Here is a 27,640-nt window from a genome sequence, read left to right as displayed (position 1 = left end):
ATAAAATCGGACTAAATTCATCCTGTTCTTCAGTGCCTCAAACACTATTGGTTCAGAAAACCGGAAGTTAAATAACGTTTACTCTATGACAATTCAAGAACGTAAACAAGTATGGCGGATTGTGCAGAGCCTGTCTACTTTGCCGTTACAAACATCCCAGTGAAATTTAGATCCGCTGACCTCCGAAACTACTTCAGTCAATTTATCGAAAGTGGCGGATTCATTTGTTTTCACTACCGTCATCGACCAGAGATCCAAAAAGAGACCGCAAGTTCCGTCAATGAACGGAAAACTCAAGAGTCCGAGACAGAAGCGACACCACAGATCATTAACAACGAGGATGATGAGAATAGCCCGACGGAAGATCCACAAAGTGCGGCCAAAGACGTGAAAAATGTGAAATTTTGTTGTTGTGTGGTGTCAGTACACGCCAAGGACACACACCGGTTCGTTAAAATGTACTCAGGAAACCAGTGGATCGATTCAAAGGGAAACTGGCTTGCAAAGTGTTGTGTCATTAGAAGAGTACGAGTTTCGCCTCAGAGTGGTGAGTGTCTGATTCGGACGTTATTCGTGGTGTGGTTACATTGTTACACTTTAAATGTGGAGAGCAACAGCTAAGTACTTGGTAACTCTGTATCATGTGAATCAGATGAAACGCTCTAACTTTGCATCTGCATTTTAATACAACTAGACAAGTTTCGTCAGAAATAATTGTAGCCTACAATGGAATGCGCTGTCAGACCTAGCGGTATCATATGTGTGTAGCAGAGGCCAGGAGTTACTCAATACAAGCGAACCACAATCTAGACTGCAACCTTCAAACAATCCAATAATCAAATTATTACTGTTAACATAGTCCTGTTGCTTGATGCCCCATGCTGATGATTCATGGGGCAACTTTTTGAGCGATGTTGCTAGGCAATGTTTCGCATTATTGTGGTTCTGGCATGTTCCCATTAATATTGGACAACAATTTAGTTTCTGGAGAACTTTAATCATCAGTAGGCATATTGTCATGATCATCCAATTAGAATAAATGGAACTGATTAAATGATTGCCCAGCAACATTGCTCGTTGCCCCATGTATCATCACCTTAAGTTTACCAACGTGACTGAAGCATCAGTATTCTCTTTGACCTTAGGTGATGACACCTTTCCATATAAGACAAAGGCGGAGCAGCGGCGCCGAGTGGCCCTGAGCGAAAACTTTACCGAAGCCGACTTGAAGGCGATGCCTGAGCTTAACCCTCCCTCCCTGATGCCTGCCGGTAATGTGGGCACACCAGTCAGCGTCTTTCTACAGCTCATCCAGTCCTGTCGCCTGCCGCCGCGCCTCATCCGCAAGCTTGGCCTCATCTTCCCCAAGACGGGCTCCAGCCGACGCTACGGCAACGTGCCCTACCACTACCAGGGCTCCGGTGAGATGATCTCCAGCCCCACGGAAGAGAGCGTGTTCACGGCGAGAGGTCACGAGATCTGTGGCCCTGGGAAAGTGCCTCCTCCTCTGGTTGGAGGCGGGGCTCCTCAGGGTTCCATGAGCACCCTGCAGAGAGAGGAGGAACCTGAGCCAGAGGAGGAAGAGGAGGATGCTGCTCAGTCTGATGCTGATGATGTGAGTGGCTCTGCAGTATCTTACATGGGGTGTTTAATTCTCCTCATAATATTCATAATGTTAAAACCACTAGATATATAGACTCTTAACTTGGATAGTCCATCCACAGAGACCAACAGATCATCTGTTAAGATTCAAGTTCAGTATGTAAAATTGTTGTTGAACAATTACTGAACATCACTGTAACCAAATCCAACCCCTAACCTTAACCTTAAGCATTAATTGTTGTTAACAGTGTCAACAGATAGTTTGATTATAAGATGATCATCTGTATCAGCAATACTTCTATGTCTGCATCACGTCTACCGAAGTGTACTTCTATACAAGGATGAAGCAGACACAGAATATTCAAGGATTTAGAGTTCTACCAACTTCTTTGTATGGTACAATGTGTATATAAATCTGTGTGTGTGCGCGTGTGTGTGTGCATGGTGCAGGACGATGACCGCTGTGAGGAGTGGGAAAGGCACGAGGCTCTGCATGAGGATGTGACCAGTCAGGAGCGCAGCAAGGAGAGGCTGTACGAGGAGGAGATTGAGCTCAAGTGGGAGAAGGGAGGATCCGGCCTGGTCTTCTACACAGACGCCCAGTACTGGCAGGAGGAGGAGGGAGGTAGGCTCCTGCTACTGTATATCTGTTTGGTTACTCTCTCACCATGTGAATATGGTCAGTGTATGCAGAGTAAATATCGCCCACAAAGGAAACCTCATTTATTAGATAGATACATACATACATGCATACATACATACATTATTGATCCCCAAGGGGAAATTCAAGGTCTCAGTAGCATACAGACATCACACACAACATGCACTTACAGCAGAAAAAGTAAATATAAGTATATACATGTATATAAAAAAAGGTTCAAACACCTCTGGGCTATAGCCCCATGGCTAGCTCGCTTTCTAGCAAATGTGTTCAAGTGTGGGAATTTATGTCATACAAGTTGAAGTTCAATTTCAAGTAGTTTGTTGTCATGTACTCATAAGAAGAATTATAAGTAATGTAATTATTGTGCTCAAGAGCCAGCTCAACTTTAAAGAATTAATTAAAAGTATTTTGTATAAAAAGGTATATTGTATGTGTGTATAGAAGTGTTAGAATAACCTGTATTTGGAAATATCTTTTTATGCTCAGTTTACTTTGTTAGTATACATCATAGTATGAAAGAAATCATGAGTGACAATGACATCAGATGAAATACCGATAAATGGGCAGTAATTTTCCAGTGCTATGAGCAAGGTTTATAGTTCAACCTTACAAGTAATTAAAGGAGAATTCCGGTGTGATATTGACCTAAAGTGTATTGAAACATGATACCGAGTGTGAACGTTCACACTCGGTATCATGTTTCAATACACTTTAGGTCAATATCACCGAATTCTCCCTTTAAGGTAGACTCCCTGGAGCTGTAACAGATCTGGTGCCAATTTCCAGTGTTTTATTAAATAAGGCAACCACAATCTTGGTGTTAACAACATAATATTGGCTGATTATAATCGCTTGTGCCATATTTAGCTCTCAGGATGCCATGTTATCTTGGGAGTCACCTTGCCATGGACTTTGCTTTGAAGTACTAAAACATTTTCCCCCTTTTTTAGATTTTGATGAGCAAACTGCAGATGACTGGGATGTAGACATGAGCGTTTACTACGACAAAGGTAATGCAGAATATGTTGAAATACATTTCGGGTGACAACTCTATAGAAATGAAATCATCTCTGAACGACCATTTCGCTGGTAAATTATTTTTTCTCTGTCCACAGATGGAGGAGATATGGACTCGCGGGATTATGTGCAAATGCGTCGGGAAAGGAGGTTAAGAGAGGGGCTGAGAGAAGAGTCCTGCTCCCAGCATCACATTGGAAGCTTTGAGAAGTTTACCAAGGTGAGAAGTGCCAACCCATGGTGCTTAAAGCGATGGTTCGGAGTAATTTCACCCTAGGGTCCTTTGCACTTGCCGGATGGTACTATACCGCTGCGTCGACGTTACTTCCGTGATTTGGGAAAAGCCCGTAAAAGTCCTGGCAGGACGCGATTACATCAACGTTTTTTGGTATATCCAGTTTTTAATAATTTTTTTTTTAGCTCCGTTGTGGTATTTATACAAATTAGCTATATGTAATTACATTATACCCTGTTTGCCCATGTTAACAAACAATTTCAAAAAACTTGTAATACATTTTTTGTTTGTCTTGATGTAAGTAATCAACTCAGTAATTGTCAAGGTGATATGTGAAGGTTAATTTTTTCCCCTATTACAGGAGAGAAAAATACTGAATAGGCGCATAAATAGGGTATATTTAGGTCTTTTTCTAAACTTTCCCCTATTGAGATTCTTCGGGGCTTTTTTTCCCTTACTCAGGACATATTGAGGATACAAAATCAGTTAAGTTTGCTTCTGTTGCAATTTGTTCAACCTTTTTTCATAAAATGACTTGACTATAAAGTGCACTCTTAAAACGAATGTGTTGAAAACACATCTCTATGTCTATGGTGTTTTTGACACATCTCTATGTCCAGATAGAGACAACATATTTGTTTTAAGAGTGCTTCAAAACCCCAGTGAAATGCTCACGAGATGCAGCTTTGTTGTCATTGTTGCATCCTGGTGTTCAGGATCTATGGTTGAGCAGTTATGTTGTTGTTTTGTTTAGCATTCATTGGGTACAAACGGTACGGTGATCAATCACAGCTCCGCCGCCTGCAGTTGGTTCAGAACTCTGTCGCCCGACTCTTCATCTGCTACCACATTGATTTTAAACTTCTACTAACAGTTCCCTCCATGGTCTGGCCCCCACGTTCCTGTCTGATCTTCTCCACCACCACATCCCCTCCAGAGCACTACGGTCAGCTGACCAACTGCTGTTGGAAGTGCCCAGAACCAGGCTAAAAGCCAAGGGGGACAGAGCCTTTGCAGTAGCTGCCCCCGGTCTCTGAAACTGCCTCCCCCTCCACATCCGCGCAGCCCAGTCTCTGAATATTTTTAAGTCCTTTTTAAAGACCCTTGTCACTTGCCTTTGATTAGTGTCTCTTTTTTTAAGTGCCAGTGCATAGTGTCCCCTGGTTACCTTTTAAATGTTCTCTTTTTGCATTATTTTAACTCCTACAGTCATTGTCTTGTAGCCCTTTTATTTATTTTATTTTTTTTTGCGCTTAAGCACTTTATTGTGAAACACTTTGGTGTGGCTCAGCCATCTGTAAATGTGCTATAGAAATACAAATTGACTTGACTTGACTTGACTTGACTAGAACACCTAAAAGGCAAGTGAGACACCTACTGGAAAGCCAGGAGTAATGCTACCGTATGATTTTATCTAAGCACCCACCTCTAGTCAGTCTTATGTGTCTTGATCTGAGCATTATTACATTAGAATAGCAAGCAAAGACAACATGTACTTGCAAATGAATTAACTTTGCTAAACAAAGACAGACTGTGTCCTTTGCAATCCATTGATTATCAAATAAGTGACACGTGTGTATTTTTATTTATATTTTATCACAGGGGGTGGGGAGACGTGTGATGGAGAAACAGGGCTGGAGAGAAGGCGATCGGTTGGGCCATAGTCAGGTTGGCTTGGCTGACGCTCTGGAAAATGAGGGACAGCATCCAAACTGCAAGCGTGGCTTTGGGTAAGAACAGCATTGATGTTTGCGCTGTCCTTAACTGATTTTATCATTTAATTTATTGAATGTTTAAAGAAATCTAACTATCTTTTTTAATCAATCTTTCTTTATAGTTACCATGGAGAAAAACTGAACTCTTTTGTTAAAAAACCTAGAAGAGATTTTCACATTTCCACGGTGTATGATAAGCCCCTAGACATCGATAAGGGCGACAGTCTCTTGAGGCGCCAGCCGACCTCCAGCATGAAGTACAAAGGATGGCAACCAGGGGGCAGCATTGGACCAAGTAGATGACTATGTTAAACAGATTTTAGTGAAAAAATGTTGTTGGAAGACATTTCTTTCACTTTTGTGCATTTACTGTATCAGTAAAATGTTTTAGAATCTTATTATGATATGATAGTGTCTTAATGTAATTATGTGCTGTTTTTTTTTACTATTAAAATGTCTTAATACATGAAAAAAATCTTTATCATGATCTTTATCATTACCTTAATCGTCCTAATTTGACTTGGGTAGCCTAACTAACGCTACACACATGCATCATGTTACAGAAACAAATGTCTAGTAAGCTAGCCAAATTGGTTGGTTACATTATTATCAGTAAAATGTTTCAGAAAAATGTTTTAGAATCTTATTATGATATGATAGTGTCAATGTAATTATGTGCTGTTTTTCTTTTACTATTAAAATGTCTTAATACATGAAATTCAAAGTCGAGTATTGCAAGGAACACAAAACTATTGCGCGGTAATGCAAAAAATAAATTCCCACCTCGTAAAAAAAATCTTTATCATGATCCTTTGGGGATCACTTGAATGTCCCTAAAGGGAAATTTATTTTGGAGATGGGAATTTTTATTTTTTTGAGCTCCTATTGAGTTCCCTCGCAATAGTTTTGCATTCCCTCAAAATGTTTTTGCGTTCCCTCACAACAAACTTTGGGTTCCTTCATAAAGTAAGAAGTGTTTTGAGGGAATAGAAAACTCTTGCATGGGAATGCAAAACGTATTGTGAGGGAATGCAAAATGTATTGCGAGGGAATACAAAGCTATTTAGAGGAAACACAAAAGACAAGTTTACTATATAGTGCATCTCATACACAGGGATAAATCAGTGTGCTTTATGTAAAAAGGCAAAGAATAATAGTAAATAAAAGCAGAAATGGACAAAAGTTAAAACATACTTTATAAAGTAAAGCACAATAAATATAATAATTAAAAACATGAAATACACGGTAGAATAATTAAAGAGAGATTCAAAATGTGTTACTCGAGTGATCCTTAGTCAAACATCCAGTGAACAGCAGCACTCTTTAAAAACAGATTCTTGAAAGCAGCCCCGATTGTGTGGGCACATACCTTTAGGGCCCAACATGCCTGAATAGAGGCAAATATCCAGAGTTAGAGCTTAAATAAACCCGAATGGAGCTTCAGCGAAGTCCGATAGAGCAGACTGTGCTTGTTCTGTCTCTGTAGAATGACAGGAGGTCTACTTCACAGAATCACCCTTTGTCCAACTAAGGACGGGGACAGTACTAAAATGAACAGCAGCAGCCTACTCACCCAAAGAGTGCTCTGTCAACTAGTGCATCTGATGAACAAGAAGTACATTTAACTATCAGAAAGTATCTGAACACAGTTTGGTCTTAAGTCTAGATCTACAGTTGGGGCACTTTTGATGTCATTCGAAAGTTGGTTCCAGAGCTGAAATTAAAAATAATTCCCACTATTGCCCTTCGGCGGCTCTATAGCAAAGATCCTTGATTAGGTTACTAGCTTTAACCCTCTCTGTCTCATATTCCATACTTGAAGGGGTTATTGCATGCAATTAAGATTTTGGGTATTTGACTATGGAAGCACACAAATGAGAGCAAAACAATTGACACATCTACAATATACTGTAGCCTAAAATACATCACCTTTTTAAAAGAAAAGGTGAGTTATATGAAGGATAGACCTATGTGAAAATATCATAGCCCCCGAAACCTGTAATTTGACAAGGTTAGGAATATTTAACCGGAAGTAAGACATTTTCCGGGTCAGGTTGTTCAACAACAAGGGAAGTTCCGAGCGAACCGGGGAATTAGCATAGACAGTAAAATAAATAGTTTCCGTGTTTGAGGATATGTGATAATCTTTCGCGTGTCAAGGATCAATGGGTTTATAATGTCTCTTCGGAGCTGTTGGTCCTCTTGTTAACATTACCTTAATCGTCCTAATTTGACTTGGGTAGCCTAACTAACGCTACACACATCCATCGTGTAACAGAAACAAATGTCTAGTAAGCTAGCCAAATTGGTTGGTTAAATTATTAATCAGTGCTGTTTCTTAATATATTTAATGTAACGTCAACGTCAGTTCACCTTCAGACTGACACATCGACTGTCCATCATGAACACTCCATCACAAAATGCTCGTCCAGCGCCATCCCTACACTTCGGCCAGGTGGTGATCGGACCCCCTGGATCGGGTAAAACAACTTATTGCCGAGGAATGCAGGAGTTCCTGACAAGTCTTGGTCGCAAAGTGGTAGTGGTGAATTTAGATCCAGCCAACGAGGGCTTGCCGTACCAATGCGATGTGGACATTTCAGAACTAGTAACACTTGATGATGTGATGGAGGGCTTGAAATTGGGGCCAAACGGAGGCCTTATATATTGCATGGAATACTTAGAGACAAATTTCGACTGGCTTGAGGCCAGGTTGAAGCAGCACCATGACAGCTATTTTCTTTTCGATTGCCCTGGACAAGTAGAACTATACACACACCACAATGCGTTGAAGAACGTCTTTTCTCAGCTATCCAGATGGAACTTCAGGGTGGGTAGCTCTACTGAAAATGTACCAGTTCTGAAAATTATGCTGTGGGCCTATTTTGTCATCTGACCTGTTCTATCTCCTTTTCCAGTTGACAGCAGTGCACCTAGTGGATTCTCATTACTGTGCAGACCCAGCAAAGTTCATATCTGTGCTTTGTACATCCCTATCGACTATGCTACACGTGGAACTTCCCCATGTCAATATCCTCTCCAAGATGGACCTGATTGAGCAGTATGGAAAGTTAGGTGAGCTTTGGATCATAAGACAATGTAGGATTTTTATCAGCTCTATTTTCTCCTGTTGTCATTTAGAGCTCCTTCGTTTTTGTATGTTAGTGGTTTCACTTGCTATAAATGTTTCATTCCATTTATTCATGTAGCAGACGCTTATATCCAAAGCAACTTATTATGTCAATTATATAATGAGGGCCATTGTCCCCCAGAGCAGAGGTGAAGTGCCTTTCTCAAGGGCACAACGGTGGAAGCCGGGACTTGAACACAAATCGTTTCAGGCTACTGCATGCTAGTCCAGCTCCTTAGCCACTAAGCTACTGTTTCATGTATTCCATCATTCACATCATGACATCCATGGATGCAGAACTAACTGAAATGTAATCTTGCATTTCCTTTGCTAGCTTTCAACCTAGACTTCTACACAGAAGTGATGGACTTGTCCTACCTGCTGGATCATCTGGCAGCAGATCCATTCTTTAAGAAGTTTCTCCATCTGAATGAGAAGCTGGCAGAGGTGATTCAGGACTACAGTCTAGTGTCCTTTGTGCCCCTCAATGTGCAGGTGAGACCTTGTACAATGCAGCTGTTTCATTAAGTATCCATGCAGTATGTATTTCAGGACATGTCTCACTTGATGTCTCAGCTATGTATGTATGTGGGTGGTGTGTGTGGACTAGTCAAGGAGTGTTTTGAGAGACTAGCATCCGTATCTGTTCAACTATGTCAAACACACTGAGGGTGTTAAATTAAGTACCGGTATGTGCACTCTTAGTCATACATTTTTTTTTATAGTTTTCTTCTTGCCAGAGTGATCTGTCATATCCTGGAAGGGTTTTGCATATTTCTGTTCTGTTTTATGGTAAATGGACTGCATTTATGTAGCGCTTTAATCAACTCCTCCGAGCACCCAAAGTGCTTTACAATGTCATGCCTCACATTTACCCATTCACACACACACTCATACACCGATGGTGGAGGCTGCCATGCAAGGCGCCAACCTGTTCATTGGGAGCACTGGGGTTAAGTTTCTTGCTCAAGGGCACTTCGACAGGATCAGGAGGAGTTGGGCTCGAACTGGCAACCTTCCAGTTGCTGTACGACGACTCTACTTCCTGAGCCACTGTCGCCTGTTTTAGTGTATAATATTTGGCATTCTCTCCCCTGTCTCTGTCCAGGACCGTGAGAGTATGGTCCAGGTTTTGCGCACAGTGGACAAAGCCAATGGCTACTGCTTTGGGGACCTGGAGGAGAGGAACCTTCAGGCCATGATGTCCGCAGCAGTGGGAGCAGACTTTCAGTTTGATGCGTATCCTTTCATATAATTTTGTTGTTTTTCTTTTCTTTTCATTGTGCATATGTTTTGTGTGCACACATGTATCGGAACTCCCCCTATTACCGTCGGTCCCGTATATCCGCTGTCTTGCGTGTATGTGTCACTTAATATCCATTTCTATACAAACCAAGACGGTGGATTCCTAAAGAAACGCAAGCACCCACACCATAGGTGTATCTAAATTAGCTATGTACCAAAAATGACATTTTACCGTGACTCGAAGAGCTGTAAACAGTGTTGTAAGGCTCCGTGTACACATCCGCTTGGAGCTCCAGTGGAATTTTAATTTCATGACGAGAATTCTCGGTCTAATCATGTGCCGTTGAAACGGCGTAAATAGGCAACCCATCAGGCCAGCACTATAACTCTGGGCGTGGTAATCAAAATCGGATATTTCAGGCAGTAAATGCTCTCGTTAAGAACCAAACCAGATTTTGTTCAAATCTACACACCTATGGCTACTGAAAAATGTAAGGTTCATTTAGCAAATGTTATTTTGAAGTGTTAAAAGACATTGTTGTTTTAGAATTTCCGAACAAAAGTGGTGATAATTGTTGTGTGTGCAAACTGTGTGTGTGTGTGAAGAGGTTTAACCCAATAGTGCACATTTAAGAGAGCATCATTTAAGTGCCAGACCAGGTTATAGTCCGTCATTGTAGTCCCCTGCACTCTAGTCCCCTGCTGTGAACAAAAGCTATATAAATGTGCATGGCTAGCAAGAGCCTGCCAACACCAAGCTGACCTGTGATTGTAAAAAGTGACAGGAATGCTTTATTTCCAGCATACACGTTGGTCATGCTTGATGCTATGTTACATAAACGTCACGTCTGTGCTACTGGCATTGTCTGAAAGCACACACGGGGACAGCATACTTTGATCTCTGTGTAAAATGCGTTTGTACCAGCGTCACAGGTATTTTGCCTTAACCTTCCTCACCAGAGCACTTGGGGTTCAGGAGCGCTACGTAGAGTCCAACGAGAAGACCGTGGCAGAGGAGGTCATGGATCTCTGAGATCATGCTAGCAGTTGAACTGCCCGAAGTAGTGCCTTAATGCCTCTGCACGTGAAAGGATGAGGTGGCCTGCTGGGTTGCCACAGATCAAAGTCAAGTAGCATCTTCTCCCATTCACCACTAGTTTGAGGTTTGGACAAAACAGCTGCTAGCGGTACTGACAGATGGCTATCACAGCCTATCAACATTTTGTTGCTGAAATAGCATAAAGATATGGGATGGAAGAAGGGAGGGGAGAATGAGAGTAATGTTTTGCTCCATAAAGTTTTGATTGCCAAGGCGATTTGTAGACACTCCCTGCATCTCCTACAGCCTGGAATTTGTGATACATTCATCTGATAGATGTGATCAACAAATATTCAATTAAAATAATTTATTTTTTTAATAATAATGCTTTGTTATTTGTCAGATGACTGGTGTACTTGGCAAGTGGGAGGAATGGAAAGAGACAGAAATATAGAGAGCCAAATTTAGTGCAGAACTAATAATCTGTCTGGTAAGACTCAGTGTCTGTGTGGGTTCTTATTTCTTTCCAGCAACCGTTTTGTTTGTCTGCCTTCCCCAAAGCCTGGGGTTGCTATGGGGGCCGTCCGTGTGCTCGGCTGCGGTCACCTCGCACCAGGGTCTGAAAATGTGCTCATTAATGAAGCAGCCAGGGATCAGAGCGGGAGGAGGAGAAGGAGGGCGGTCAAGGGAGCGGGGGGTGTCTGGTGGGCGAACAAACACTGCCGCCATCTTCACTGACCTCGCTGTGCTCGGGTAGACCTGGGGATGCAGAGGCCAACTAGTGTAAGAGGCTTCAGTGTAGTGGAGTCTTTTATATAATGGCCTTTCATTGGTTATGGGCATGTGACTGATTAAATGCAGCCTCATCATAAGCCATTGATTAGACATAATGTCCAAAAAGAAAAGTTTGTAGTATTACAGGCAGTTGTGTGCCAATGCCCCCAATGTGTGTGTCATAAGGGGCCAGGAGTTAGTTTCTACCACCCACATCCACCCCGCCCTCAACAAATGAGGGTAAACTTTATCCATTTGTGCTTGTATATGCACTTATTAACCTCTGCTAACAAACAACAGCACAGACCATCACACAATGGCAGCTGATCCTGGGGTGAGGCAGAGAATTTGGAAACTGATGCACTGTGACTGGTGTGGTCTAAGCCAACCCTATACAAGGTTTCTGCAGGGTCTAAACAGTTTAAAAAAGTTGTAAATTCAATAATTAAATTACTGTTAAAACATGAAGGCCTTAAAACGTCTTAAATACATTATAATACTACACCACTAGGTCTTTAATACGCTTAGGTAGGTCTTATGGAAGGTTGTTGTGGAACTAATAACTGATTTTTAAAAAGCATTGCAGCTGTTATAGAAGTTCAGAGAACAAGTTTGTTTACTTTACTAAAAGAAAATGCCAGTATGGGTGTAAATAATTAAATTTCATTTATAATGAATTAATTTAAAATGGACAAAACAGAAAACAGTTAAATATATTAAAATCTTTTTACCTCATGGAAATAAATGGAACCTACAGAAAATGTATTAGCTCTTTTGAGGCATTGTACCTGTTATGAGTCGCTTTGGATGCTTCTACAACTTGATTAGAGTCCACCTGTGCCTAAATTAATTAATTGGCTATTATTAAGAAAGGCACACAACTGTTTATAAAAGATCTTGCAGTTGATGGTGTATGTCAGAGTGAAAAGCAAGCCATGATGTTGAGAGAATTGTCCGTACACTTGCGAGGCAGGATTGTGTCGTGGCACAGATCTGGGGGTAGATACAAAAAATTTCTGCAGCATTGAAAGTGCTTAAGACTCCCACGAGCATGGTAGCGTCCATCATTCTCATGGAAATGTTTGGAATAACCAATAGTTTTCATAGATCAGGCCACTCAGCCAAACTGAGTAATCCAGGATGAAGGGCCTTGGTCAGACAGGTAACCAAAGACCCACTGGTCACTATGAATGAGATTTCAGAGTTCAGTGCTGCAGAAATTTACTTGTATCCTTCCCCAGATCTCTGCCTTGACACAATCCTGTCCTGTCACACACGTCTACGGACAATTCTCTCAACCTCGTGGCTTGCTTTTTGGGGAGTATTAGAGTATTGTGTGTAGATTAATGAGGAAAAAATGAATTGAATCCAGTCTGAAACATAACAAAATCTGGAAAACTTCAAAGGTTCTGAAAACTTTCCGGTTGCACTGTAAATGTTAATGTAAGAGCTGCGCTGAGAGCTGAGATCTAAGCTTTTTAAGTTGCTGATTTCTGGGAGTCATAAGCAGGAAGCCCTGGGAAACCCTCTGTAGAATTAGATGGGAGCTTCTAAGACAGGACTTCAGATGTGTTTAAGAGAGCTTTGTACGCCAAGTTATACTTTTCCTCCCCAACTGTTTGGAGAGGGCTATCTCACAGGCTCTCCCACCTTCCTGTGACATTGTTGGATGTAGAGGTTTATGGTGAAGGAGCCCCAGTGGACGTGCAGGCCTTTAGCTCCATGGGCTCTGCAGCAGAGTCGGTAGTTGGGCTGAGATATGTCATAGCTTTCTATACCGTTGATTTAAGTGTTGCAGTATTTAGACATCTCTATGTATTTATATTGGATCTTTGTTTCGCATTTCCACTGGTATTGATGGTTTCTCTAATGCTGCGACATGAATTCACACAACTGCAATAATCAGTAATAACCTTCATCTTAACTATCTATATAACTTTCATCTTTCAGGAGTAAAAGATTCAGGAGTAGGCCTATTAGCTGATATATTACATTTTTTGGAATATTTGTTATTTACTCAAAACAATTTTCTTGAGATGTGAAAAAATGTTTAATTTATTTTTTTTACAATAACATAAATAAAAGTCACAAGTATTGGGTCTTGAACAAAAAGAGTATGTATATGTACATTATTTTGAGTTTCCAGCACATTGCATTTTAAGGCACATATATCGAATAAGGTGCCATGACATTTGATTTGGACAGAACATGAGACACTTCTTTCATCACAGACACAGAAAAGGAATAATTATATACAACAAACCAATTCAAGTTGGACATAAGCAAACTTTCTGCTGTCATAAACACTTTATATAGGTAATATAGAACATTCAAATCATGGAAAGAAGTCATGGAATACAATTATTAAAAATAAATAGACATCCAGTGTTAAGGTCATTAGCATTATTATTATTATTATTAGTTATATCCCAGTTCCACAGACATCCCAATAAGAATGGTTGGATCTTATTTATATATATTTATTTTGTTCCATTTAAACATTTAGTTATGCCAGCAAATGGTTACCAATTCAGTTAGGAGCAACATATAACCTGTGGTCCTTCAACCCTTCTTATGGAATGTCTATTCTGTTTTTCAATCAGTCAGTTTGGCTTCCTCTGAGAGAAGCCATGCAGGTCGGCTGGCCAGAGAGAGAGAGAGGACGTGTCCGTCTACAACACTGACCCTCAGTAACTCTGGGCCACCGGCGTTGTCCACGAGGCCGTGAGGCGGGCGATGGAGCTCTCAAACTGAGCCTCGCCGCCTCCACCCACCTCGCCGAGCCCTGTGTCGTACATGGGCGAGGAAGAGGAAGGGGTCATAGAGGAAGAGCTCAGGCTGGTGTAGGAGACAGGGGAGCTGCGCAGGAACTGGGACGTCAGACCCCCGGTCAAGGAGCCCGATGGAGGGCTGGCCGAGGTCAGAGGGGCCCCCGTCACCGACCACAGGCCAGGGTACTGACTGAGAAAAGGGACAGAACAAGGGAAATCTTTATAAATAGTTCTTAACTGTGGGACTAGCTAATCACCACTACAGTTAAGGTGGAGTGGGTACACAGATTTGGTAACTGATTTGCAATCCCTCTAAAGCCTTTAGGATGCACCAACAAACAGTCTAATCAAATATAACTTATGTTAAAGACAGGCAAGTCTTGCTCTCAAGATTGTTCTCTGTGTGTGTGTGTGTGTGTGTGTGTGTGTGTGTGTGTGAGTGTGTGTGAGTGTGTGTGTGTTTACCTGGGACTGGTGGTGCCATTAGATGTGTGTGGCAGAGAGCCCATGCTACTGGGGCTAGGGATCTGTAAGGAAGACCAGCTCTCGGAGCCTGCTAGCCCGGCTGAGGAGTTGTCCATATAGGCGTCTGACAAAAACAATAGAAGACAAACAGGTGAAGATTGCATAAACACTCAATGCATGTTGTGTATTTGTAGCGTCAGTCTATCTGTAGGCTACCTACACTCTTAAAGCGAATATGTTGAAAACAATACAACTTGTGTCCAGACGTCCAGAAGTTTGTGTTGTTTCCAACACATTTGTTTTAAGAATATGATTTTCATTTACTATGATCTCAAATTACAAATCAGCCCTCTATTGAGACTTATTGGTCCGCCTCATATTAATAAAGACATCCTAACCGAAACAACAAGACCCACAATCTTCATTTCATGGTTGAACAATGCTTGATAATAATTCAAGAAACCGCTCACAGCAGAGGAAAGGCCAGACAGGCAGGAGAGTGAAAGTGTGTTGTGTAAGACTGACTGTAACTGCACTTACTGGCATTGGGGCTGCGGTGAGGGTAATGTATCGGGTATGGGGAGGACCTATGACCCCTCAGAGAAGAGTATCTCTCACAGTAGGAGCCTGACGACAGGCTGTGGCCCCCACTGAACTGGGATGGGTTAGTGCTTGTGCACATGGAAGTACTGTTGGGCAGAAACCAGCTGCCAACTGCAAATGAGGAACATTGTAATTCATTAATTAATTAATTTGTTTGTTTGTTAATTTAGTTATTGAATCCTACTTTAAAGCTCAATGTGCTTCAAAGTAGGAGAAAGAGGCAACAGTAACCAAACTGAGAAAGAGACCAAACATTAATGTCTACTTACTCTGAGCATAACCAGATTGCTGAGTTCCAGTAGGATGATCGACTATGTCTTTATGATCACTCCTGTAAATGACATGGGCCTTGCAATGAGAAAATACAGTTCGCAAAATAGCTTAAGCACGTAGGCCTACATCTCAGTACCAAGAGAATGCAGCATCTGTTAAACTGGACTAATTTAAAACGGCTTGTCTTTGTCGAACAGTTGTTTACCTTTCTTTGGCGTCTAGGAATGCTTTGGCAAATGGGTTGTGTTTTATCTTCAGCGCTGTGATCTGAAAATAAAAAAAGTTAGAGACTATAGCCTATTATTTCTATAATGATGTGGATATGCTGAGATGTAATTGAAAGTGGTTACATTTTTGGCTAACCTCTTCATTTTGGTATGCAGTGACAGCAATAAATTGCGTCTCTGGGAAGGACTGACTGCTTATCATTTTTTGAACACCACCGACTTTCACGATGTGAATACGGGGCTCATATTTGTGCAGAGAGTTCAGCATTATCTGTAAAGATATATAATAATTTTATAACACCAACAACAACATAATTAACAGAAATAATGATAAGCTAATAAACTTTCTTTTTTCAGCCCAAAAAGATTTTTGACTGGCTGACTGTCTTACCTGTCCACCGCCATTCAATTTATTGGAGAGTTTCACTTTACTGAAAGAGACCGGGGCCTTCATCCAGTGCGCTCCAAAATTGGGTGAGTCCGGGTGAATGTAGACGCAACTGGGACTCTGTGGTTCGGGTTTACCGCCTGCAACCCATTCCCCATTTACGTACTTCCAACGATTATTGTCTGCAGCCACGAAGTCCAAAAGTACAGAGTACATGGCATTAGAGTCCAATCCAGCAATATTCACCCGTAGCACTGGGAACATCCGTCTTTGAATGGGGAAAAAATCAAATAAATGGGAAATTCAAATTTAGATTCAAAGACAAGAGTTTTTTTCCAACACAAATAGGCTTAGGCTAGTTATCTGACATTTAATTTGTTTTCCAGAATTAAAAATGACGTCCCCAATTTCCTCCACGTTCTTTTTATGTGCCTTGTTCTATTGAAGACATGGGCTATAACAGGCCAACACTACAGGTTATAACATTTCTTCTTTTTAAAAAGTCTGTTAACGATAACTTGTTCATGTTGAATCACCTACCTCCCCGTTTTCGTGACGATCATCTCATTGGTGAGCTCTTTAAACTTTGTCCAGAGTTCACAATCATCCAAACTGAGTTTGATATCCCTTTCCGTAACATCCCCTTTCTCACTGCCCTTCTGAAATTCGTTCTCAACGGCAGTCAACAGATGTTCCAAACGTTGATCAGTAGCGGAGCTCATCTTTTCGTGGCTGTGTGGTGAGAAATAATCTGATTGACACCCGGCTAGGACCCTGGGCCTCCATAAGGTAACCTTAACAGAGATGGGCGTACCTTAAAACTCAGAGGCCAATGTTAAGAAATGGGAGGGGGCTTGCGTTAAGCCCCACCCATTTATCCAAAAGCTCACATGCATTTTATTAATTTGACCTCTGAATTTGATGCGGGCCTATAGGCAACATAGCCTTATATAGGCTAGGCTAAGCTTTTACATTTAGGCTAGCCTATTCAAACTGAACCACACATAGCCACAACAACAATAGCCTATAGGCCTGTTATTTAAAAAAAAAAAAAAAAAAAAAAAAAACTATTTCACAAATCACTGAAGGAACATCAGATGTTCAATTTAACCAAAATAGTCATGGGAGTTGTGGCTAGTCTGCTAGCCACGCTCATGTTTTTCTTCTTTTGTTTTCCTTTTCTTTTTTTGAAATTGACGATGCCTCAGAAGGAAACATTACGGATTTCCGATCATCTTGTTTAAAACTAGGTGGATAACCTCAAAGGCCAGTGCGTAAAGGGAGATTAAAGACGCCATGGTCACTGCGCTTATCTAGTGCTTTAGCCTTTGAACTTCCAGTGGCGATTGCTTTACCTTTGTGTCTGCCCGCTCTGGTGACAATAGTGAGGTGAGAAGGCCATTATAATCCTTAAAATCAGGAGATTGGGCACTTTTGCGCGGATACAGGCATCATCCTAATTGCGATTCTCATAAAAGACGCCACTAGGCTACTGTGATTCTAAATATCGAGTTTATAAATAGATTGGCTCTTTGACTAATGTATATATATTGCAATGCCAGGCTGGACTCAGGAAATACAACGCCCAGCGTAACTGGACTACATATACCCTACATTAGACTATGTTACATTTTTATTCAGAATTTTCCTGGAAAAGTAATGGCATCATTCTCAGAGAATGTTTCCTTTAAATTTTACTCCATTTAACTTCTGACTTGACATTAATGAAGGAACATATCTATCATCCCGTTCAATTGCTCAGAGTATCAAGATGTAGTAGACAATAGGCCCAGGTTAAAGTAGGGTTGTTATTTATGAATGAAACTGTTTTCATTTTTCTCTGCCATCATTCTGGACAGAGGTATACAATAAGAATTATGACACACTCTTTACAGCCTTTAAACAGTGTGGTGAAGAATAGAATAGAATAGAAGAAGAATAGATCTTTATTGTCACAGGTACAACGCAATTTAAAGTGCTCTCCAGTCAGTGCATCATTCATTGGGTCTATATATATATATATATATATATATATATATATATATATATATATATATATATAATACATTTTTAAAAATAATAAATAATTTAAGAGCTAGTGTTACCTAAAAAATAAATAGAAACATATAACATCATTAGCAGCATAGACACACACAGTCATACACACCCAGTAATTGCATAACAAAGTATGAACACACAGTCATTGCAATAAAACAGTATGAACATTCATCTGCAGGCATGCATACTATCTGTCATTCATTGTATTGATCCATTTAACATCTGAATCCATATTACACATTATTCTTTTGGGTGGTTATTGCAGTTGGATAAAAAACTGTGTTTGAGTCTATTTGTCCTTGCTTTAATTGATCTCTACCGTCAGACAGACAAATAAACACCAAACTAAAAATAATTGTAAAATTAACTATATGGATGGGCCCATTGAAATCTACCTAGCCTTTCAGTCAGTTTTGGTTTCAACTATCCTTTGATCTTTTGAAAACCTGAGAAGAACAGTATCACATTATTATTACAAAATTAAATGAATTAAGTTGTTTCCACCCATGAAACGTGACCGTGCACACATGTACCAATTCTCTAAATCCTGCCTTTCTCCTTCCTCTCTCAGAATCTCCTTCTTGCCATCAGTGGTAAGATACGCTGCACACTGTGGTCTCTGCAGCAGTGGCATACAAGCACCTGGGTGTGAAATATGACAGAGCCCTGGCAGTTCACAAAGAGCCAGTTATAAGATGTTACATATTTTCCAGAGGACAGGCTTGGTTGAAACAGGGTAAACAAAGGCCAGGACGAGTAGGCCAAGACGGAGCGAGAGCAAGGCATGAATCAGACTGGAGGATATAGGGAGGGATGCTCCATTAGATAGATAGTCACAAAACAAACAGGACTGATCCAGGACGCCTTGAGCGGATGGCGGGAGATGAGTAGACCTAGGGAAAGGAAACATGACCTGGCAGACATGTGAGCGAGAGGGTGGATGACCGAGAGTTGGAGGTTGTTGACTGGTTTGATGCGGCCAGATGAATACTGGCATCATGCATGTCCACTTGGTGGCAGGTCTTAGTTTGGGACCGATACAATTGAAACCATCTTTTTTACGACAGTAATGGTTTACAGACATAGTGTATCCTTCAGTTAGTCCAGGCAAAGGTATGAAGGGCCACGTACCCCTCTCTAAACACCCATGGAATAATGCTTATGAATGGGGCTCATTGACCTCTATTTTCTGATATGAAACCCATTATTATACTATGCAGTCTCTTGACTTGTTGCTTTTATAAGCCCAGGAGAGTTTTATATTTGTTTGTCCTGTTCAGACTTAAACAGGTGTTCACACTGTAACAGAAGTTGAGTTTTCACATGTTTATAGTTTTATTTAGGAAATTGTTAGTTGTGTTCAAATAATATGATTATAAACTGGCACATTAATTATGACCGTCAAAATCTGGTTAAGGAGTAGCCTATATACCACTTTTAAATCATATTTTATAGTGGTATATCATTACACCATTTTCTCATTAGGTATACCAACTGAATCTTTACATGAAGAGTTTGGTTCCAAAACGCTATACATTTGTTCCATTCCATTTGTTAAAATATTAAGTCATGTTATTTAATTGTGTATTTCAGGTAATATCAATAAAATTGATAAAAAAAGACACAGACACACACACACACACACACACACACACACACACAGACAGACAGAGACACACTTACACCTACACACATGCACACTCTCCTTGTAGATAATTGCTGTCTTCCAGTTCTCTCACAAATGTGTATTTGAGGCTCATTGGAAGTACTTCGTTCTCTCACATCACACTTCTATTTTAAATCCAGGAACTTTTAACTTTCCTTTTAAGGTTGTTTCAGCTTTAGGTGAGATGCAAAGTGTCCTCTTTGAGGGTCTTTAACATCTTCAAAGAGACGAAGACGAAATGTTGGCTTATTTAAGGAAACATTGATGTGTCCTTTTTGTATTGGCTTTCTAGTGTTTAAAGAAACCATAGCTACTAACAGATATCACGCTATGGTCAAATTGCTTTAAATTTATTTAAAATTGCAATAAAATATGTTAAAATCAAAAGGCTGTACTTTTGTTGATTTTTAGTTATTAAACTTATTTCTTTTCCCTCATCTTGAATGTGTGTTGCAGTTTATTGATCCAGAACCATTCAAATCTGGTATTGTATCAGTGCCCTATGAGGAAGATTCCCCTTATTTCTAAGAGTTTGGTTTTACTGGACTCAGAGGTAGGGTTTCTGTTCCTCTGGGATTTTGGGTGGATTTATGTGGATGAGGTCAGCACTCACCTGGGTGTGAAAAGGCTGAGTTATAGGGCCGGTTCCCAGCTCCCAGCTGAACAACCAAACATGCCTCTCTCTAGGACACCTCAGCCCCACAAACAACGACACACAGCAGCACATCCTCACAAGGACCTCCTCATGCTGTTTCATGGAAATACTGCAAAAGGTTATTCCATCAAGAAGGGTCACACATTGATTTTTGAGATTCTCAGCTGGTGTGACCAGACCACCCTTGTGCAAATTAATTAAAATGAAATGTAAAGGAGACAGGGTCCACCCTCACAAGACATGTTGCACTTAAATGGGATTTTAAAGGGGAAAGGAATAAGTTCTTCCTCCATCCTCAGATGGCTGCAAACTTATTTCAAGTAATTGGCTCAAGGAGGGATACTGTGACCATCTGTACTCTTGTTTACTCTGTTGTCTACAGCAACAACTTCTCTGCAACAACCTTGTCCAACCATTGTTATTCCAAGTGCATACCTTACCTAATAGATAAACATAATTATCACCTTAATTTTTTTATTTATTTCAACAGTTTTAAACTGAGTTATGTTATCTTCTTTGGAGTGTTTATTTATCATGGTTTTACAACAAATACCATCTGTATTTTGTAAATCACTCATTGAGTGGGAGTGTGAATCAAAGCTGCAATGCAACACTAGTGAGTCTCGTGGTTCACCCACTGAACTTGGCTGGACTTGAGCGTCTGGGACGGTCGTCTGTGGGAGAGTGCTCTCTTTGACCGTGCTGGTCTTTGTAGGGGGCACTAAGGTGGTTTGTGAGTCAGTAAAATCCAGGGAGCTAAATGGGTCTCACAGGAAACTGTTTGCGCTACGACAATCCACCTGCATGTGTGGCCATTGTCTCGGCTTCTCTCTGTCACTTCATTACCATTTCCATAAGAAAGGGCAGAGTGATAGCCCCCATTTACCATCACACCACTTTCCCTTCATCTCACCACCGTACACTGTTTTTATCTTTCCTTCCCCTCTCTCTCTCTCTCTCTCTCTCTCTCTCTCTCTCTCTCTCTCTCTCTCTCTCTCTCTCTCTCTCTCTCTCTGTGTGTCAGTCTCTCTCTCTTCCCCCACACTCACACCTACCCAAGATGTAATGTGCAATATTCTAGCATTTTGGCACATGATGGCCAGTTTATAGTGTTTTGGAGAGATGACCCATGATCAGCAGTTGCTTTTGTGCATAACTGTTTTCCTTCATGTTTTTGTTGAAAGTGTAACTTTCTACTGTTTGCATAGTGTTGTTAATGATGAAAATAGCCAATCAACACATATCTGACATGGGTTATAACATAGCTTCTCATTACTAATTGTTCGTTCAAAATTCAAGTGTGGCGTATTTGCTATAAAATCCTTGAAAATTGTTCTCTGATCAAAATAAAAAATAAATATATAAATAAATAAATAAATCCATGAGCATGTTCATGAAGAGTGCAAGCTGGAGACATAGATAAAGGTCAAATATCTTAAACATTTACACATGAATATATTTCCGCTCTCCATCTACCACTTGCAAACTACTGGCACACTTCTTGCATGCAATGTCACACATACTGTATTCAGCAGTTAACACTAACACACCTGCCCATTGTTAATGCCTTCAAAGAGTATCAAATGCACATTCACTCAAGACACCATATTCCATTTAATCTCTATGCACAATGTATTTTCTACAGGTATGTTGACATGATTTCTGGTAGACCTGATTCATTTACAAGATGTATCTTTCCAAGATATAGGGTTTATTGATTTATTCTTGTTAGGTATTCTCCTATCAATATATCATATCAATAAACAATAAGGGTTTACTTCTAACTGCATGGCTCGTTATTTTAATAAAGGTACAACCCTTGATCATTTTTTGTCAAATTCATATGGTCAGTTGACATCCCATGCAAGTTCAAAAACTGCTATTTGTGGACAGTCCAGCTATATAAATAGAAAATAAAGAAAATGTTACTGGCCATGGGGTATAATTTGGCTGTTGAGCCCGAAAATATCAGCAACCTTCCCTGCACTTGCCTCTTAACAATTTCTCGGGCTGAAAAAAAAAAGTCCAGTGGAGGGCACTATTGAACTACCTTTACACTAGCCAAAATCAGACATGGGATGAAATCCATAAATGCACAACATTCTGCAAGGAAATTGTGTTGGCTACAGAGGATTTTACATATGATGGCTGAAACATTACGGAACAAATTCACTTGTTTGTTTCCAACCAGCATTTGTAATAGGCCTAAATTAATTAGAAAGATCAATATGGTTCCACTGATTGTCATTATGAGTCCATAATCAACACATAACACAAATGACCCTTGCTTCTAGAGATAGTTTCTGATTACACATAAATCAAAAGACTCATCCAAAGCAATTCATTATAACTTTATCCTACAGGCATTTCCACTAGGCCCTAACGAAAGAGAACTTAGGAAGTCATGGCAAGTGGGCAGACGTGCTTTAAGTGAGACGTGGACTCCCCCTACAGGCATGAAGATTTCCACGGATGTTTTGCTGGTCCATTTCTCAGGGTTGACACAAATAGGCTAATTGTGTATAGGCCTACACATCATCAGCTCATTAATGTTTGGGGAGTTGAGAATTCGATTACAATGTATCCAATCGGGTGAAGATGGATAGGCTAGTTCGTGTGAAAGCCTGTCTTATGCTGGGCTATGTCAATTATCTTATGATTCGGCTACAAATAACAGACATACAAATGAAGCTGCCTCGACTATCTATGTCTTGTGAAGGGGGTGGGTGGGTAGGGGGTAGCGTAGGCTATTCAGTTTTATCACGATTAAATGCCATCTTTGTGTAGTCGTGTTATGTGTTTATATGCACTAAAACACATGTTCAAATATTTACATTCGACGGATTGTTAAAGAAGTCTATGGTAGGTCTCTAAGGGAAATATTTTACAGATAGTGCTTCTCAAATGAAACTTTGAGAACACCTCCTCATCCCAATCACAGTTGTACATCATAGCAGGGAGTTGGCAGGAACAGCAACGGCCCTCTCACACGCGGAGCAACACAGGAATGCATTGTACGTGTGAGGGAGAGATGACAGCTATGCAATATAGTGCACAAGATTTTCCAGTTCAGAGACGTTTTCATGTCGTCTCCAAAACAGAATAATGTAAAAATCTATTTAAGTATATATAAACATTGTCACACGATTTCAGCACTAGTTTGTAGAATGTATGGTTGATTTGAGGAACTAATCACCTTCACACACTTATGTGAACTGTGGAAGGATCTGTAACGTTGAGTATGTGTGCTTCGCCTCTTAGCGCACTGGCCACAGTATATCCAAAACAAGAAATGGATCAACTAGAACACTGGATTTATAATGTCCAAATATTAAATTATTTTTAAATGTCTTTATATTAGTAATATTGTAGACGAAATGAAAGCAATTCAATTACAAAAAAGGTTATGTTTAATGTTCGTTTAAACACAGCCAAACATAGGTAGCCTAACTAAGGTAGAATATGCTAGGCCTACAGATAACACATTTTCCATAGATAGGCCTTATGCTTAAATGTGGAACAGTAGGCTACATTTAAAACTTATGTGGAATGAATAATCAATTGACGTGTTACTGCATTTGTTATTTTTCAGTTGTTGTATACAATGTTATATACTCATTCATTGTGTAGTCTATTTAAGTGTATTATTAGCTGTTTAAGATACAATATTAATTATTGTTAGTGGATGTTGTGTCATGTTTACAGTCTTTTGTTCTCTTGTATTCTTTGTCACATCACAAGACACATTTGCTTAATAATATGGATGATGTGGATAGATCATTTTAGTCGCTTTCTTGAACATTGTAGGAAGAATTTCCGGGGTATGATGGTGAAACGCTACACATACATTGCGGGTTAATTAGCCTTCAATTCTTTCATCCTTAGGCACCCAACAAAACAAAATAATTCAGTGGTTTTACTTATTTAATTCCACGTGTAATGTATGATGCCTGATCCACTCCCCTGAGCTCTTTTGATCCAGTCCAGAGATTAGGTCTCTCCTTCGGGTAAAAACAGAAGTCTGGCAGGCAGAGCAGAGCAGAGCATGCAATGTTAAATCTGCTTCTGCATAAGAGGCCTTGTGTGCAGCTCCCTCCCTACCCTTGCACACAGCTTTGCAGTTTCTCCCTCATCCTCCCTCTCTGATCACAGTTGAAGTAGCACAATTCTTCCCCCCTCATATTCTTTCCTCTATTTTACTCCATATTTTTGTTGTAGGGCGGATCATATACTTAAACTCAAGGACTTTTCAAGGCCTTATAGATCCCCTGAGAGGAGGAGCGACCGTTCGATCCTCTCAACTCTTTCTTTCAAGGGTCTTCTCTGCCCATATATCCTGCAACAGATGTCTACCAAGCCTCACATTTGTACTGCACATCATTAGTTTCTTAATATCTAAAGGCTAATACCTTCCTTACAGAAAGGTAAATAATTGTCTTTTGCTGTATATATTCAAAACAGTAATGGTGCTCTGTTCTCTGTTCATCAAAATAAATGGCTGATCATAGTCTTTGTGTTTCAGCACACTATACTGTGATGGATGACCCCCCCCCCCCCTTTCTAAAGTCACTGAGAGAAAGGGAGATAGGGAAAGAGCGAACAAGCGGACATTCCAAAGTGGACTTAGTATTTCCTTTTAATAAAGTTCTTCGTGAGTATGCATTTCTTTGTCAGGAGGCATTAGAGTGTGATCGCAGTGTTGGGGCTCCCACATGTGCATGTTTTTAAGAGCATGCATGTGCATACATGAGTGTGTGTGTGTGTGTGTGTGTGTGTGTGTGTGTGAGAGAGAGAGAGAGAGAGAGAGAGTGCATGTGTACATGAGAATAGGCATTCTCCTGCTGTGAGAATAGTTTCCCAGAGTGGTACTTCCTTCCTCATCACACTCCGGAGCGTGGGCCACGCATGTGTCCCAGCTGCCCAGCAACCCCACTGCTGGAGGCCCAGTATCCCTGCGTCGCGTCTGGGCTCATTACTCTCTGCATTCCCATGTGGGGGTGTGTCTGGGAGAGAGGGATTGAATGGATGTATTTAAGGGTGTGACTCCAGAGCGCCACTTCCTTAGGATGTCTCTTGTGTTTCTTGAGTGCATGTGTGTGTGTGTGTGTGTTTGTGTGTGTATGTCTGTGTGTGTGTATGGCCCTTTTGGCACATTGAACCTTATGATGGGGGTGTGTCTGTATACACGTGGAAGAGAAGAAACTTTGAAATGGCTTTCTGTGTTTTGCACTATGAGTAAGGGGGCTCACATCTCTCTCTCTCTCTCACCTCCTCTCTCTCTCTCTCTCTCTCACGCACGCACGCACACACACACACACACACACACACACACACACACACACACACACACACACTTTTGAGACAGCTTTTGAGTTACTGAGCTCTCTGGCCTGAACAGTGGGTATTTTGGAATACTAAAAAACACTAAAGCTGATTTTATATTGAAAGTTTACATTTTCTTGTAAAACTTCCCTGAAGGCAGTTATGGGATGGAATTGAGATCATGTTTTGGTTTGCCTGACCTACACTAACTTCTTCACGGCAACACAGCAAATGACCATATAAAAATATAGTTAAAAAGTGCAAACCACTTCCCCATGTCAGATTATTATATGTGCAGATTGTGCACGGCATTCATCTTTCACTGATCCTGAATAACATGCAACTTAACCTTTCCTGATGTGCACATCATAGTACACAAGCAATTCTAAATAACATACTGTACTTACATGATTTATATTAAATGATGATTTGATGATCATTTATATTAAATGATGATTTATATTAAAATGAGAATGTTATTAAGGCAATGGATGTAATGTAATGCATTCTCTTTTGGTCAGATCAGACTTAAGTCTGCAAAGTAAGAAGGTGGACTATGCTGTTCTGATGTGACTTCTTAGAAATTATATCTATTATAGCCCTGGGTTGAAAGATTATTCCTGGAATGCATCTTTTGAGAAATACTGTCAAATTAGGAGGTGAAATTGACTGACTCATCGTGTGGTCTGTCAGAAGAAAATAACTCCACAATGTCTCCTGAGAAAATAGCTATTATTCACATTTTTACATGTTCCTTTCCCATTGCTCATCTGATTCCCAGGTCAAGCTACACTCTATACTTCCCCATATAAGTCATCCTTTTAACAAGAAATGCTGAAACATACCTAAATGATTGTGTCAAATGACAGCTTTTCCCCCATTTGAAATGTACAATATGTTTAATAGTGGCACATGTAAAGTTCCAATTGTGTAAATACAGACAGTTTCCTCATACAGTTAATCTAAAACAATGGCAGATTGAAGAGCTTTGCGGTAAGTATAAAATGGCTCTGCTGAAAAGGATTTGACTAAATAAAAAACCCTCATGCACAAAATACAATGGCTAACAGTAACCAAAAACACTTGAGTCCAGCCTTTAAATAAACCCTAAACTATAAGTGTTTAATGTTATACAGGAATCTCTAGAGTGAACAGAGTGAGGTCTAGGCTGCCCAGCGTAGAACTGTGCTCAGAGCTGGCGGCTCTGCATTGCATTAAGGCTGCTGCGCTGCCTGCACGCCCATCCCCCACACTCAGAAACCAGAGTTGTGCTGCTTTTGAAACCAGCGAGGCTGCTGCCTGAGAGAGTCAGAGAGGGAGAGGGAGAGAGTGAGAGGGAGTGCGAGAGGGGGTGGGGAGAGACAGAGCCAGAGGGAGGGGGGCCACTGAAGGTGCCTTATTCTTCAGTTGTAAAATAATTCAGTCACCCTCTCATATGCTTTCAAATCTCCATATGTATATTTCATACACCAGCCTGCTTTGGGCATTTGTGGATTTTCAGCCATCAGACCGGGTTAAAGTGGGTTGTTTGGGCAAGAATAATGTATTCTACTGTGTAGCAGTTCGCTGGTTTATCTGATTTTCCTCTCTCCCCTCTATTTTTTTTTCGTTTCACTTCCTGCTTGTACTGGCTCAGCCCACTAGCCCTCCCTTTTCTTTCACTCTCTCACTCTCCCATACCTCTCAGGCTGCTGTAGCCTAGCCTACCATGCTTTCCCTCTCACACTACAATCTTACTGCTGCTGGCAGCCTCCAAACCAACACTTATTTCAAGGCACATAGGCATTGTGA

General features: G+C 40.6%; 3 protein-coding genes across 3 annotated transcripts; 2 read left to right on the top strand and 1 right to left on the bottom strand.

Annotated features, from left to right (window-relative positions):
- Window positions 1-53: 53 nt before the first annotated feature.
- On the top strand, window positions 54-5,899 carry gpatch3 (G patch domain containing 3). The gene is made up of 7 exons (XM_048261474.1): window positions 54-547; window positions 1,146-1,615; window positions 2,053-2,227; window positions 3,217-3,276; window positions 3,382-3,503; window positions 5,121-5,248; window positions 5,356-5,899. Exons 1-7 carry the CDS (start codon window positions 112-114, stop codon window positions 5,534-5,536), a joined length of 1,572 nt encoding a protein of 523 aa, XP_048117431.1. The 5' UTR covers window positions 54-111; the 3' UTR covers window positions 5,537-5,899.
- A 1,388-nt stretch (window positions 5,900-7,287) lies between these two features.
- Window positions 7,288-11,024, top strand: gpn2 (GPN-loop GTPase 2). Its single transcript, XM_048261473.1, has 5 exons — window positions 7,288-8,063; window positions 8,152-8,308; window positions 8,698-8,858; window positions 9,472-9,602; window positions 10,569-11,024. Exons 1-5 carry the CDS (start codon window positions 7,635-7,637, stop codon window positions 10,639-10,641), a joined length of 951 nt encoding a protein of 316 aa, XP_048117430.1. The 5' UTR covers window positions 7,288-7,634; the 3' UTR covers window positions 10,642-11,024.
- Window positions 11,025-13,468: 2,444 nt separating this feature from the next.
- On the bottom strand, window positions 13,469-16,915 carry LOC125305980 (T-box transcription factor T-A-like). Its single transcript, XM_048261089.1, has 8 exons — window positions 16,689-16,915; window positions 16,152-16,416; window positions 15,897-16,031; window positions 15,739-15,800; window positions 15,530-15,591; window positions 15,198-15,371; window positions 14,658-14,781; window positions 13,469-14,382 (listed from the first exon to the last, which is right to left on the bottom strand). Exons 1-8 carry the CDS (start codon window positions 16,868-16,870, stop codon window positions 14,109-14,111), a joined length of 1,278 nt encoding a protein of 425 aa, XP_048117046.1. The 5' UTR covers window positions 16,871-16,915; the 3' UTR covers window positions 13,469-14,108.
- Window positions 16,916-27,640: the final 10,725 nt, after the last annotated feature.

Source organism: Alosa alosa, chromosome 13 (assembly GCF_017589495.1).
Source record: "Alosa alosa isolate M-15738 ecotype Scorff River chromosome 13, AALO_Geno_1.1, whole genome shotgun sequence".
NCBI classification, from domain to species: domain Eukaryota; kingdom Metazoa; phylum Chordata; class Actinopteri; order Clupeiformes; family Clupeidae; genus Alosa; species Alosa alosa.
The sequence above is the reverse complement of the archived record's forward strand: the minus strand, read 5'-3'. Positions and strand labels throughout refer to the sequence as shown.